The sequence below is a fragment of the Equus quagga genome, chromosome 5, assembly GCF_021613505.1.
Source record: "Equus quagga isolate Etosha38 chromosome 5, UCLA_HA_Equagga_1.0, whole genome shotgun sequence".
Taxonomy (NCBI): Eukaryota; Metazoa; Chordata; class Mammalia; order Perissodactyla; family Equidae; genus Equus; species Equus quagga.
The window spans coordinates 138,564,849-138,579,987 of record NC_060271.1 but is presented as its reverse complement, the minus strand read 5'-3'; the positions used below and the strand labels follow the sequence as shown (position 1 = coordinate 138,579,987).

The following is a 15,139-nucleotide window of genomic DNA, read 5'->3' as shown; positions in this document are numbered from 1 at the left end:
GAAGTAAACGGACAAAAAAGAGCCATTTTTCGCCTCAAGAGTTTGAAGAAAGAGCAAGAGAACCACCCACAAGAGTAAAAAGAGGAAATAATAAAGATGAAGGCGCAAATTTAAGATCAGAAAACAGAGGACAAGGAAAAGAAGAGAAATTAATAATCCTGAGTTTTCTCCGGGTTTGTTCTTGTAGTTACTCAAGCTACAGAGGAGAACTGGGAGAAAATGTTAGTGAAGACAGAAATGAGGCTGCGAGTGACGGGGTTGTGAACCTGCTCGCGGGGGTTTGAAGATGGCAGGCCAAGTGACTGGGTCAAGCGTTCATACAAGGAGCACTGTGCGCCCCCGGGAAAGGCGGGGCAGCTGGGTGAACCCAAGTGGGATCAGCCACGAGACATGTGTTTAAGTCAAGAAAGCAATGCGTGTAACGGAGTTCAGGACATAGCTGCATTTGAGTAAAAACAGGGCAAATAAGGGGATCAATAGTGCATGAGACGTTGCTGTGTGGACCTCCTCGTTCCCACGTGCTGATGTCTACCCATGTGGGCGCTGGGACAAAAGGCACACGGATTGTGATTCTGATAGGTCTGACCGCAAGTGGTCTCAAAGGAGAAGGCCTCCTCGTCAAGGCGTGGACGATTTCTGGAAGGACACACAAATCTTCTAGTAGCCGTCGTCTCCGAGGGGCGAGACCAGGGACCTGCTGTGTGAGGGTTGTTGATTCTTTCACTGTCTATGTTTATATTATTTCACATTCTAGAGCGTCCAGTGTGTTGTACTTTCCACTAAAGCTGCCCGTCTGTCCCGAGGCCTCTGCGTCTGTGACCATAGGGAGTGAACCCCACTCCCTGGAGGGGCTCCCGCAGCCGGCTGTCGGGGAAACTGCACCCGTCACACCGTCCTTGCCTGGGGCTGCTCACCAGCCCCTCGATGTGGACCGAATGCTTGTTCCCCAATTCCTGTGCTGAAGCCCAACCCCAGTGTGATGTGTGAGGAGGTGGGGCCTTGGGAGGGGACGAGGTCATGAGCGTGGGGCCCGTGATGGAAGGAGTGCCCTTGTGAGGGGGACCCTAGAGAGCCTGTTCTCTCTCCCTGCCACATGGGACGAGTGAGGCACACGGTGAGAAGCCGGCTGTCGGAGAGCCAGGAGGGGTCCTCAGGGGAGACCAAGCCGTGCCCACACCCCGACCCTGGACTTATGGCCTCCAGACTGTGTTGGGGAAATGTCTGTTGTTGAAGCCCCCAGGCCGTGATACTTTGCTCTTGCAGCCGGAGCTGACCGAGATGGCTTGTGGTTTAACGCCCTGAGTGGCATTCTGAAAACTTGGGGAAATTCACATGGAAGTTAAATCCTTTCTAAAAAAGAAATAAGCTTGACTCATCTGTGAGAACCTGACTGCACAGCTGGTGAGTCGCAGGCTGGAGGCCAGCCCCTGCGCTCGCTCTGGGAGGACACAGCAGACATGCACTGGAGGGTGGGGTGCCGGCAGAAAGGCCATAATTGCTGATTTTTATTTTATTTTTGGTGAGGAAGATTGGCCCTGAGCTAACATTTATGCCAATCCTCCTCCACTTTGTATGTGGGACGCTGCCACAGCACGGCCCCACGAGTGATGTGTAAGTCCACGCCCGGGATCTGAACCCACAAACCCTGGGCCACTGAAGCAGAGTGCGAACCCAACCGTTACACTGCTGGGCCGGTCCCATTACTGATTTTAATTAGATGCAAAAACAGTTATGTGCTCCTGTGTGGAAAAGGAGCACAGCCGTCGAAACTGGAGCCGACAAATCAGGTTCTCTCTTCTGACACCTGTCAGTCTTATGGGAATGATTTGAGGGGGGAGAAGTTGTTTTGAAGTCGTTCTTTGAATTTGCTGGCACGAATGGTCAATGCTCAACTCTATTTTCAAAGACCACGGACATACTTTTAACTAAATAAAAACAAGAAGCTTGAGGACGAAGCAGCAACCTTTGCCTCGTTCAGGCGCATTGAGGTCCAGAAACCTCCAGCCTGGGCAGCATTTGCGATTTGAAAAGCAATAATAAGTTGAAGCTAAGCCCATTCTTTGATTAAAAGCACCTCATTTTTCAGCTCTCTGCCACACGCTGTCCCGCCCTCCCAGGGAAAATTAACTTGTCCAAAGGCGATGCCTCCCCAGGGCCTGGCGCCCTGCTCTAGAGGACAGACTCATGTCAACCTGTGCACGGGTCTCTGTGGCCCCCACGTGCTCGTCCCACCCAGACCCAGGACGGAGGGCTCCTCAGGACGGGTGTGGCGGGACTTGGGCTCCTGTGATGATAGAGAGGGTGTGGCTCCGTTCAGCTGTTCTCAGACTCGTCCCGGATTCCGTTCACGAAAGAGAACTTCAGGCCTGGCTGCTTCCCATGAGCGAGGAGGAGCTGGTGGGCTGTGGTTTTCTCCCTCGCTTCTGCAGTCCTGGAGGATGGTCCCAGACGAGTCCCTAGTCACTGGCTTTACCACCTCCCATGAGGTCGTCTGAGACGGGCTTCCCCGCCACGGTCACTGCTCTGCTGGACTTCTGAGGGCAGGGATGGGGTCCTCCCCAGGACATGGTGGCACCTGACAATGGGTGATTGACCGCTGGGGTTTGTTTTCTTTTTTAAAGATTGGCCCTGAGCTACCATCTGTTGCCAATCTTCTCTCTGTCTTCTTCTCCACAAAGCCCCCCAGTACATACTTGTATATTTTAGTTGTGGGTCCTTCTAGTTGTGGCATGTGGGACGCCACCTCAGCATGGCCTGATGAGCGGTGCCATGTTTGTGCCCAGGATCCAAACCCATGAAGCCCTGGGCTATGGAAGCAGAGCTCGAACTTAACCACTGGGCCACAGGGCCGGCCCTGACAGGGGTGTCTTATCCAGTGTGCCCATGAATGCACCTTGGTCTAAATAGGGACAAGAGGCACCTTCCGGGAGGGACGCCTGGGGACGGCCTGTCTCAGCCCGGGACCCGGGCACCAGCCTCGGGAAGTGTCGATTGGAGATCGTGCTGCAGGCTGGCACGGTTTAATACACAAAAAGTCACTGTAGCGTCTGGGATGCAGGAGGCCGTCGACACGGGGCCTCGGGGACAGTAATGAGAGAGGGAAGCCGGAGGAGGGGGACATTTCAAACCCTTGATGGAGCTGGGGAGAGCGCTTCAGTGGTTTGTCTGACTCCGGCCTGGGTGTTTAGCGGGATGTTGCAGGATTAGGCAAAAGCGGAGAGGCCTGAGGTGGAGGCGTGGATGGAGCCAGAGGTGTGCAAGCACCGTCCATGGGGTGGCCTGGGGCCGGGCAGCCAGCCCCGAGGAGCTGGGAGGAGAAGGAGGTGATGGAGTTACACAGGCAGCTGGTTCCCCGATGGGGAGTGTCCACGAGTGGCAGAGAAAGGCACTTAAGTGGTTCTCAAGGCCGTGGGGGCCTTCAGACATTTGTAATCCGGCTTCTGACCCACCTCACCCACTGCACCAAGTGTCTTAGAAAGCTGCCTGCACTGTCAGCATCTGAATAAGAGTATGGACTTGGGAGGCACGGAAGAGATGGGGAGGCGAGAACAGAGAGGGGAGCTTGGCAGGGACAGGTGCAGTGGAGGTCCGGCCGAGGGCTGGGAGCTGCCGCATGTTGAGAAGTGCAGAGGGAGCACTGCAGACGTGCAGGCGTGGGGCTGTGAGGACCCTGTGAATCCAGCCTCGCAGCCTCTAGACTTCAGAGTCTAAGTCACATTTGCTTCAACAGCGGTGGACACGTTGGACACTAAAGCCGCCTCTGGGTGCTGTAAGTAAGGAAACGCTCGTGATTGCGTGTGAGGTTCTGAAACCGTGACGACGCTGGGATGTCCCAGCAGAGAGGTGTTATGTCATACTGAAGTAATGCCCGTTAATTTCTCAGAATTAAAATCTCGTTTAAACTCTGAAGCTAATATTTGTGGTTTGCTCTGACATTAATCCAGTCGGCATGGTTTTGCCAAAGTCTGAAAATTGGCTGTTGGTACTGAAAAAGTGATTCCTCACGTGATTTTCCTCTCTGGTAGATTGCATTCCTAGAGTGGGCAGAGGGTCTGGTCTTACGGTTAAAGGGTGGCAAACCCTTGCCGATGTGCGTTAAAGTTTGTGTGGATAAAGCAGAGGGTTACATCCTGTGGGAGGCAGAGCCAGTCTTAGGCTGTCGCGGCGTAAGTCTGCGGAGTTTCCAGTGTCTCAGAGGGAATCGTGGGCACTGAATTCCTGAGTTGTGTAGGGATTTTGTCTTTTCCTTCCATGTCTGGTCCTTTTTGGGATGGTAAAGTAGCTATTTTTTGTCATATTGACAGGTGCATCTTTTGAGAAATGCTGGCGATGAAGTGACCGTCACTGTTGAATATCTCAGGGAAGCGCCATCATTTCTGAAGCTCCCGTTAGGTAAGGGCGGCCGGCGTCAGGGGCACTGGACTTCCCTCCCTCACGTTATGGATCCAAATGACATCGCACTGACCCAGCACGTATTCAGAGAGGAAGGACGAAGATAGGCACCTTAGTGTTCTGTGCTCCTAGGATATTGTACACTTTAATCCATCCGCACACTTTCTAAAAGAATGTATCAGCAGACACATTGTCTGATTAATTGTCAGTTAATTAACTGTAAGTTTCCTTCTTCAAGTCAACTTGTTGTTATCTTTACGTGTACACACACATATGCACATATATAGAAACCAAGTTTTTATGTTAAATGTGTTGACTTGAGAAAGTTTTAATATAAAAGAGAAAATAATAGTAACTGTACTATGAAGTGACTCCCATATTTTCACGCAGAGCTTGTAACTCTCTGTTGTACGTGAATTGTGATCCAGTGTGGAAGTGATAGATCACAAGTCTATAAAAATATTTTAATCAAAATAGTTATTATGACTTTTACTTACTCCATCAGCTGTCATGTTTTTATAAAATTTCTGAGGATCTCATCGTTCCTCTGCTTTAGCTGCCTGGGTCAGGGGCCCCTCTGTCAGGCGCCATGCTCGGCCAGCAGAAAGGGCACAGTTCAGACTCCCCAGGAGCTGGCGCTCTGACTGGACCAGCACGGTCAATTCGGATATAGAAGAGGGACCTCACGCCGACGGATGGAGAAGTGGCGCCCTCCATCTCACCAGCAGCCCCTTCTCCTCCTAGACTGTTCCTCCTTCCTTTCTTCCATTCTTTCTCTCGTGTGAAGGACTAGCTCCCTTCCCTGGGCTAACCTTATCTTCTCTGTATTTTCTGTCTCTTCTCCAATTTTCCTGTGTTGTCATGTTCCTCTTCTTTTCCTGCCAGACCTGCGCCCTGGTCACTCTCTGGGAGACGCATCCCCCAGAGTTGCGGAAGCCCAGTCTTGCATAGGGGTCTACGTTTGACAAAAGGGTCAATGACCTCATAGTCCTGTCTCTACTTTCATCTTCCTGAGTAACTCTGAGAGAAGCAATTTCAGCAACTCCATTGTTTTCCTGTCAGACCACAACAGGATAACTATGCTATTCACTTCTTAGAAAAATGGATATTCTTGCCATTGCTGTGAAAATGCATCACTAAGATTCACCACATCTCCTGTCTTCTTACAAGACCAACACGTCTGCAACAGGAGCAGCTGACAGATTGTTCCCAGAGGGTCCAGGATGAAAAGAAAAGGGACACCGAGGGATTGTGTGTGCTGAAAGGCAAGTACTCCCAAAGCAGTGGAAAACATTAGCGATCAGGCCAAAAGTTCAGAGGAATAATGCACATAGCACTGTGTTATGTCCGCGGGATTTTGAGACCTGTCCATGTGAGCCCAGAAGGCCGACCTGAAAGTTCTTGGAGCCGCAGGGAGGCGCCACCGTCCCTGGGGTCAAACACTCGTCAGGTGCACACGCCCAAATTCTCAGAATGGTGAGAGGACCCAGGGGTCGGGGCAGGACTAGCGTTTGATATTCTGTAGCAGATGTAACCCTCAGGATCGTGAAGGATGACGCTAATCTACGATGTTTCACAGATTTTTGCCAAAGAAGAAGAATGTAATAGGTTGAAAAAGAGAAGAATGAATATGTTTGAAAAATGCAAAGGCAATAGCACATTCGACTTGTGTATCCTAAAGAGAGTTTCACACCCTCCCGTCCCTCCCCCTCATGGCCAGTTGCACCAAGTTCTTGGGGACCATTGCATGAAGCCATAAGTGTGTGCGAGAAGTTTGATGGAGTGGCTGAAGGGGGCCAGGCTGACGTGGAGGCTCCTAATCCCCTGGGGCTGATGGAATGGAACATGCAGGCCGGGGGCCGTACACAGCAGATGTTCGTTTCTCACAGTCCTGGAGGCTGGAGTCTGAGATCAAGGTGTCAGCAGCTTCGGCATCTGGCTAGGGCTTCCTCCTCGTTCACGGGTGTCGTCATCTCGCTGTGTTTTCTCGTGGAGGCAGGACGAGGGGCTCTGTGGGGTCTCTGTTGTAAAGGCACTAATACCGTCCTGGGGCTCTCCCTCATGACCTCGTCACCTCCCAGAAACCCCATTTCTTAATACCATCCCCCTGGGGGTAGGATTCCAACCTATGAATTTAGGGGATGCACGTTTGGTTCATAATTAGGGTGAAAGAAAGGCTTGCAGCGTGGGTGAAACGTGGAGATGAGACTAAGGGGAGGTCATGGAGAGAAGGCGGGCATGGCACTTGGGGCCTCTCGGTGCTGGGACAGTGAAGACAGGTGGAGCGCACAGTCGCTCAAGGCCTTTACATCTCAGAAGGAACATCTGAAGGAACAATGATTGTAAGATGGCCACAAGCAGAGTGAGTGGTTGTCTCCTGCCACACTCGGGGTTTCCCTTTAGGATGGGATGAGCACACGGTGTCCGGGCTTCCACAAGGGTTCCTTCCGGAAGAGTGGAAAGGCCGTGACGGTCAAGGTTGAGCGCTCACAGGGACCTCAGGTATGTGGCCTTGTAGACGTGGAGGGCAGCTAGTTCAGAGCATAATGCTACCAGCAGGCATATCAGTGCATGCCCCGGCCTTCCGTCCTGTGGCATCCGTGTGCACGGATGGAAAGCAGTGGGCATTTTGCAGTGTTGAAGGAAGGCCCATGAGGTGTCGCCCAGGAGCGGGCACAGGGGCACTGAGGACGTTTGTATTAGGACTTTGCCATCTGCCCCTACAGGCAGGGTGACTTTCATGGGAGAGTGAGATGGGTGGGGTTTCTAGGCCAGCTGTCACCAATGTCATTGAAGCAGTGGAGTTAAAACAACCACAGCAGCATCTTGAAACCAGTGTCAATCGGAGGAAACACCCTACGCTGAAGGTCTCTAACAGCGAGCACTGATCTGAGCCACCACAGGACCGAGAGTGACATTCCCTCTGACCTGGGGCAGCTCTCAGATTCTCACGCCTCAGCCCATGGTGCTGGATGCTGTTTTTCGTAGGAGAGGCATCAGAACTCTGTCCTGTTCCAGTGACCTTGTCATTTCTCCTAGCTTTCTGGCGGATGCCCTGTGCACAGCTCTGCTAACTCCTGCTGCACCTGCGTCGACAACGTCCACTGAGCAGGTGGGTCAGCATTTCTGTAAAGGTGCCCACGGTCCCAGGGGAGAGCGATCTAGCCAACAGCTGGAGCCCAAACTCTGTGAGCCCGGCCTCCTCACGGCCATTGAATTCTCTGCTGATTCATCAATGTATGTTCTCCTTTTATTGCGTTCTTTATCATCTACAAGAATGAAAATCTTTGTATCCATAAAAATTTAAATATGGTGGACATAATCCCTTCCTAAACTCAGGCAAAACATCCTCTGGTGAATTTACACCAGGAAAGCAAGATTGATTTTCTCTGTGTGGACCCCACACACCCAGTCATTGTCGGTGTGAGCCAGCAGTCAACCCACAGCAGCAACCTGGGATGTGGAAAACACCACAACAGATGCACGAGGACGCTGTCCAGTGACAACACCATGACAGATCCATGAGGACGCTGTGAGGGAAAACACCATGACAGATCCACGAGGACGCTGTCCAGGGAAAACACCATGGCGGATCGACGAGGACCGTGTCCAGGGACAACACCACGACGGATCCACAAGGACTGTGTCCAGGGAAAATGCCACAACGGATCCACGAGGACGGCGTCCAGGGAAAACAGCATGACAGATCCACGAGGATGGCGTCCAGGGACAATACCATGACGGATCCACAAGGACGGTGTCCAGGGACAGCACGACGACGGATCCACGAGGACTCTGTCCAGGGACAACACGACGACGGATCCACGAGGACTCTGTCCAGGGACAACACCACGATGGATCCACGAGGACACCATCCAGGGAAAACAGCATGACGGATCCACGAGGACGTCGTCCGGGGACAACACCACAACAGATCCACGAGGATGGCGTCCAGGGACAACACCACGGTGGGTCCACGAGGACGGTGTGTGTTTTCAATATTTAAAAATTACGTCAAAGAGAAAATGAATGGTTTCTGAGATTGAGTCAATGCAGTCTCTTATTTTTTGCATAAATTCAGACTCAGTCTTTTTTTTAAGATGTAATTTATGTGATATAGAATTCACCATTTTAAAGTGCATACTTCAGCAGTTTTAGTCTTTTCACAAAGTTGTGCAACCGTCACCACTATCTAATTCAGGAACATTTCCCTCCCCCCATAAAGAAACTCCATTCTTAGCACTTAGTCCCAGTTCTCTCCTCCCCCAGCCCCTGGCAGCTTCTAATCTGCTTTCTGTCCACGTGGCTTTGCCTGTGGAGGACATTCGTAGAAACCGAATCATACAACGTGGCCTTCTGCGTCTGGCTCCTTTCACTTGGCATGATGTCTTCAAGGTTCAGCCATGTTTTGGCGTGTGTCAGTCCTGCGTTCCTTTTTTGACTGCCTAGTGCTCCAGTGTATGGATGCACCACATTTGGTTTCTCTCTGCATCAGTCAATTGGCATCTGGTTTCTTTCCACTTTGGGGCAATTATGAATGATGCTGATACGAGCGTTCATTTGCGGGTTTTTGTGTGGTCTTGTTTTCAGTTCTCTTGGGCGTATACCCGGGGGTAGAGTTCTTGAGTCACGTGGTAACTCTGTTTCACTTGGAGGAGCAGCTACACTGTTCTCACAGCAACTGCACCACCTTACATTCCCTCCCGCCGGGCACCAGGGTGGTCCATGTGGTTTTGATAGATTATAGTTCATTTTTGAGGTTAGGTGTTTTTATAAATATTGATTGTAAACTATTTGTGTTGACTCTTTTCTAATATTGTTGGTTTTTAACACCAACAATTTTATTTTTATCAATAATTATTGACACTGATCATTTTTTAATAATGGTTTTACTGGTGATAAACAGAAGAAATATATTACAACCGTTCAAATTTCTCTTGAGATATAGATGAAAAAATACTCATTCATCAGAAATAAGTTAATAGAAACCTGGAGCTTACAAATAAGTGTCAAATTAAATTGTAGTCACTCACTCACTCACCTCCTCAGTCACGCAGTGGTAGAAATGCTGAAAGAAGAGACGGGGGCTGGCGCAGAAACAGCCCTGTGAGGTGGGAGCTGGTCTGAAGCCGGGTTTCGCACAGCACCAAATGTGCAGCAGCTTTACCGTAATAAATGGAAACAGAAAAGAAAGTTGGGTTGCCAAATTAAACTGAGAATGACTTTAAGCAAAATTAAATAGTCCTCACTTCTCCCAAAGTCTCAGAGCCGTTTAGTACGTTCCTTCGCATGTAGGAACATGGTGTGGAGTGTCTTATGGAAATATGGGGTCCTCACGGATTTTATGGATGGGAAAAGGATTCAGAGAGACTGCTAGCTGGCTGACCCTGCACCTCACCAAGTGTAGGGTGGGATCAAGGGGGAGTGTGGCTGCAGGGTGCCCGCATCCCCACCCATGCGCTCCCATCTGCAGTGGGAGATGCTGTGGTTTGCAAATGACTGCGTGTGCGATGCCATCTGACCTTCATTTTAACCCTGGGATGTGGATGCAGATCCAGCAGTAGGGCATCCCGGGAACAGAGGTGTCAGCTTCATCAGTGTCAGCCTGTCTCAATCAGGCGTTCCACTCCAGCCTCACATGCTCTGTTCCTGCAGGCGCTTGGGGGCGGGAAGTTCCAGGCTGTGTTCTGCTGGCAGCACTCTGTAGTTGTGATGATTTATGGCTGGTTGATGACAGATCATGCTGCCGTGCCATCCTCAGTACCGCTTCCCTCACATCAGGCACTCAGATCACCTCATGACAGGCCCCTGGATTTTGCTCAGGGGTCGACAAGGGCGCCTTCACTGTAACGCCCAGACGCCCTCGGACTCACTGCGGGAGTTTCACTTGGTCAGGCTGCAGGTTCAAGTGCTTGTCCTTGTGTGGCGTCAGCACAAAAAGGATGGACTGAAAAGCTGGGCCGCACACAGAAGCTGCCCACACTCATGTTCTGGCGAGAAAATATTGGGGGAGGCATGAAAAGAGCACAGCCTTTCCTCTTGATGCTATTCGCAGACACTGGAAATGCCGTGAAACCATTCTGCCTCACCGTGAAAACGCACCATCAGTGTGAAGATCCACGAAGCCATCTTGTTATTGTTGAGCGGTCTGCAAGCCTGGTGGTGCTGTCCAGTGTTTAAAGGGAAACCAGGTGGACTGAGCACCTGCCTTACCTGAGCTGTGCCAGGTGTGTGGTGTGAGCCTTCGAATGCTCTCTCTGCAGCCCCCTTCGAGTGTTTGCTATGATCACCTCTTTTCAGGGAAAAGAGGTCACAAACAGGAACTTACAGGGTCCCACTAATTTTCTCATCTGGGAAGTGGTGATAATTAACAATACCGCATCAGAGGTTTGTATTTTGAAGTAGTAAATGAAATGACACACACATGGCTGTTAGTTCAGTCCTCGATGAGTTATAAGGACGCTGTGATGACACGACGAAGGCGTGCTCATCTTTGTCTGCACCTGGTCCATTTTTACAGCGTCATCTGCAGGAGCGAGGACACAGAAGCCTACAGGGCCGGGCAGGCAGCCTAACTGACCCTGGGGTTTGGGCACAACACAGCCAGGAGGGTGCAGCCCCTGCTGAAGGGGACGGTCCTGCCCAGCTCCAGCCATTTATTCTCTTTTAGAAACTGTGCCCCAGTAGTGTCATATTTTTCTCGTTTTTCCAGAAAGTCAGAAATCTGGATTTTTAAGTGAAATGTCTTGTTTTTTGTCAAACAAAACAATTTGTAGGTCAGCTTTAGCTTCGTCCTGCCAGTTTGGTACATCTGCCTCATGTCATTTATTCCCCCAATAATTGGCTACTGCAGGGGCAACGTTGGCTTTGGAAATTTCAAGCTAAAAGAAAGTGTCCGGGACACACACTGAACCTGGGCAGGCTCTCCGAGGCCCCCCGGCCGCCCCCTTATTGGTGAGGGGGCTGCAGGTCCCTGGTTTCTCAATGAGGTTGCCAACTGAGTCCAGAGGCAGAGAGGGAGCAGCCTGAGAGCGGCAGTAGCTGTGTCCTGGGGCCACCGAGTCACAGCCCTGCTTCTCTGTTGATTCAGGAGCAGATGCTCCCCACTCGCAGGCCTGAGCTGTGCTCCACCTATCCTTGATGCCCCGGCCTCTGGTGGCCTGTCCAGGCCCGTGGCTCCCGAGCTGCCCGCATGGTCCCAGCGCAGAGTGGGAACTAACATGAGCCCACACGCTCGCTGCCCCTCGTGGTTTTCTGTCAACCTCCCAGCAGATTGTGAGATGCTGGAACCCTGCTCTCTCACACTGGAGGGCAGAGTGGAGACAAGATGCTCTGCCCCACCCACGCCCAGAGCTCACCTGGTGCCTCCAGGACCACAGCCGAGAGAACGAATGACGGGCATGGTGGTGGGGAGCAGGTGTTGGGACAGGGCCCCATGCCCCACTGCTGGGTGCCTCCAGTCAGAGGGGTACGACGGGGATCATTTAGACGAGGGTGTCCTTCTGGAAGAGAAGGCCGTGGCTTAGAAAGTACTGACTTGCTGGAGATGAGATAGTCCTCTTGGATCCTCAGTTCCCCGGGTGGCTCTCCAGGCCCCCTGACCTTGGCTCTCTGCTGAGTCTCTAGCTGCTGCTGCTTCTTAAATACCACTGTCCACACACTTACTGATTTATCTTTATTTCTTCCACTAAAGCAATTTGTAGCACAAAGGTAATCAGAAAGTGTCAAACAAATAAATAACACCAAAACTAAGACCAGGAAGTCATTTTTAGAAAATTAGCCAACATTATCCCAGTGGTAGCAAGTGCAAATGGACATGGTCCCCATGGGACCAGGGCTGACGCCCCAGGTACCATGTGGGGGAGGCACCGGCATGGGAGCCGCTGTCCTTCTGGCCCGGAGGCCTCACGTGTAGTGGGCACTGGTCCCTCCTGCCCTGCTTTCCACTTGAGGTGCCGCATGGGCCGCATGGGGCGAGGGGCAGCGTGGGACCAGGCTGTCCTGGGCACCCGCGTCTCCACTGGGGACCGGGCGTTTGTGGCAGCAGCTTCCTCAGGGGGCATTGAAGGTGTCTGTAATCTCCGGACTGTCCCGGAGCCCCATTTGGAATGAACGTCTCTTTATTTCCAGGGTCCCCGGGACCATCCAGCGACCATGGCAGTGGGGCGTCCTCACCCCTCTTCGACAGCGGCCTGCATCTGAACGGGACCTCCGGCAATACAGTAAGCCTGGCTCTCCTTCTGCTTCCCCTCCCTGCCGGCCGCTCCCCACAGGCCTCCCCGGCCAGGATTTAAAGGCCACTCCATTCCCCACAGAGAGATGCTGAGAGTTCAGGGGAGACTCACAACGTGGATTTGGGACGCATTTGTTCACACGTGGGACGCCTTGCCGTTGCGTTTTTTAATGCAATGATGTTTTAAGGATATTTTGAGTCATAATTCGTAATAGCTTAGTGAGCAGGCAGGAGTGCTTAGTTTTGGGGTGGAGTTCAGAGTCCTGCCTCTGATTTACCATGAACACTGACTGCAGGAGTTGTGCAAAGTTGTTTTCAGGAAGCTTCCGTCAGATGCACACACAGCGGACCCTGTGGAGGGTTTATTCCTGAATTGGTAGAAATCTCCTGGGACGTGTGATGCCATGTATTGGCGACGAGTGTTTGTCATGTTCTAAATCTCCACCCTCCTGAGATGAGAGCTGAGCAGAGGAGGGGGAGGGGCGGCTGCCCTGGGCCTAGGCTGCAGGCCGCCCCCGCAGACCGGCCCTGCCCGGGGAATGTGATGAGCCCTCCTCTCTGCCTGTGGGTTCCTCACTGCTGAGCAGTTAGTGATACAAATTAGACTCCCATGGGCAGTTGGAAAGAGAGTTTCCTGGGAAATGAGATCCGCACGCACCATGAGGACGACGAGCTGCTTGACCTGCAGGCAGAGCCCAGGGGACAAGGTCGTGTGCGCACAGTGCGTCTAAAGCATCACACTTTTCATTTTTAGTCTTTAAGTACAGTTCTTGATATTTAAAAATTGCACTTCGTGTCTATGTGAGTTAGGAAGCAGGAAGAAAGAAGAATGCCCGTGCGCTCGCAGCTCAAATCAGTAATTAGAGTTTGGTCACTGACTCACACGTCTGTCTGTAACATGTCGCTCCTGTGTTTCCCGGCAGGCCCAGGAATAAACGACATCCTGAATCTTGAGTTCATCATCTCCTTGATAAAAAATAGCTTTGTCCGTGTTGATCTATCCCTAAAAATATACCATTTCATTTTGCTTTGAGCATTAGGAAGTATTATTCTGTCACGGGCTTTTGGGGGTCACAGATTTACTTATTGTTATGTTTTTAAGATGTACAAATGTGGTGTGTGGGCCTAGTGTCTTGGAATTCTGAGTTCTAGATGACACCAGTGTTTGACTCTCAAAATAGTGACAACTTCTGTGCACACATGGCTGACCCGTTTGCCGTCCCCCCAGCACTGGGGTTCCTGGTGACCCCTGGCCTCTCCAGTGCTGGGGGTTTGAGACTCAATATTTCCAAGCACAGTGGGTGTAAAATGTCTACCGTCTCCTGGGGTTTGTTCTCATTTTTGCCTTTATTAAGGACCTCTGTCTGTCTTTCCTGTTCCATTTCCCTTTGGTTTCTCCTCTTCTGAGAAATGCTTTCCTTGCTTTTGCCCATTTACATGTAAGTTGTTTGTCTTTTCCCAACTGGTCCACTGGGATTCTTTATGTAGGCTTGGAGTTTGTATTCTGTTGGTGATGGTCACAGACCTGTTCTCACAGTGTTTTCATTTAATTTACACTATCTTTTGATAAAAGAAGTTAATTTCAGTGTAGCCAAATGTGTCCGTTTCTTCCATTAGAGGTTGTGGTTTTAGAATTGTGTTTGGTCCATCTTTCCCTATCCTTAACTCATGAAGCTATCTGCTCAGATTTTCTCCTAAATATTTTTAAGGTTGTTTTTCACTTCAGGTCTCTAAAGCAGATGAGGTGCATTGTGGGAGAACTAGTGGAAGGCTGGGGACCAGACCCATTTTCATGGGAAACCATTTGCCCCAACCTGTTTCCTCAGTGACCCTCAATGCCACACGACCATAGGGCTCCACACAGCCTGGCCCTGGGGTCACTGCTGGGCCCTCGCCATATGTCACGTGTCCATGTCCTTACCAGCACCACACTGCTTCATTACCAGATCTTTGTCATAAATTTTGTCGTCTGTAGGCTAAGCCCTCTCATCACCTCCTAATTCACCTTATTTTTTCCTACTTCTCTCTCCCTTGTCTTTTTGTGTGTGTGAATTTTAAAAGCCTCTGATCAGATTCCACAAAAAGTCTTGTTGGGTTTTTGATTGTGATTGCATGAAATTTAGATCTATTGCTGAGATCTTCTCTCCTGTTTGTGAAAAGGATATACTGCTCCCTGACTTAGGGCTTCTTCAATACTCTTCCTTAAGGTTTGTTCTTCTTTAATGAATTTCGGCAAAGGACTGCAAATGCTATTAGTTTTTTCAAAGAACCAACTTCTGACTCGATGGATCCAGCTTGTCGAACTCGGCTGCTGGTGGGCGCAGCTTCCTACATGGGGACTGGATTCAGGGCTTTCTGATTTCTCCTACTTCTCACGCCTCCTGTTTTCTGGCTCTGAGACAGTTATAGAAAATTCTCCGCCTTTGTCTTGGCAAATGGCCCATCTTCCCTCCAGTCTCTCTGCTGGAACCCACGCTGGACATGTATGAGCTCCTCATTCTCTCAGTTATAGCC

General features: G+C 50.9%; 1 protein-coding gene across 7 annotated transcripts in view; it reads left to right on the top strand.

Moving 5' to 3' along the window:
• The window catches only part of SNTG2 (syntrophin gamma 2), a 319,099-nt gene that overhangs the window by 153,888 nt on the left and 150,072 nt on the right, over positions 1-15,139 (top strand). For 6 of the 7 annotated variants that reach the window (XM_046660432.1, XM_046660431.1, XM_046660433.1 and 3 more), the window contains 2 exons: positions 4,305-4,392; positions 12,523-12,614. In XM_046660432.1, coding sequence (XP_046516388.1) covers positions 4,305-4,392; positions 12,523-12,614 — 180 coding nt within the window. The remainder of the gene's footprint in view (positions 1-4,304; positions 4,393-12,522; positions 12,615-15,139) is intronic. The other variant, XM_046660434.1, reaches the window with a different exon arrangement.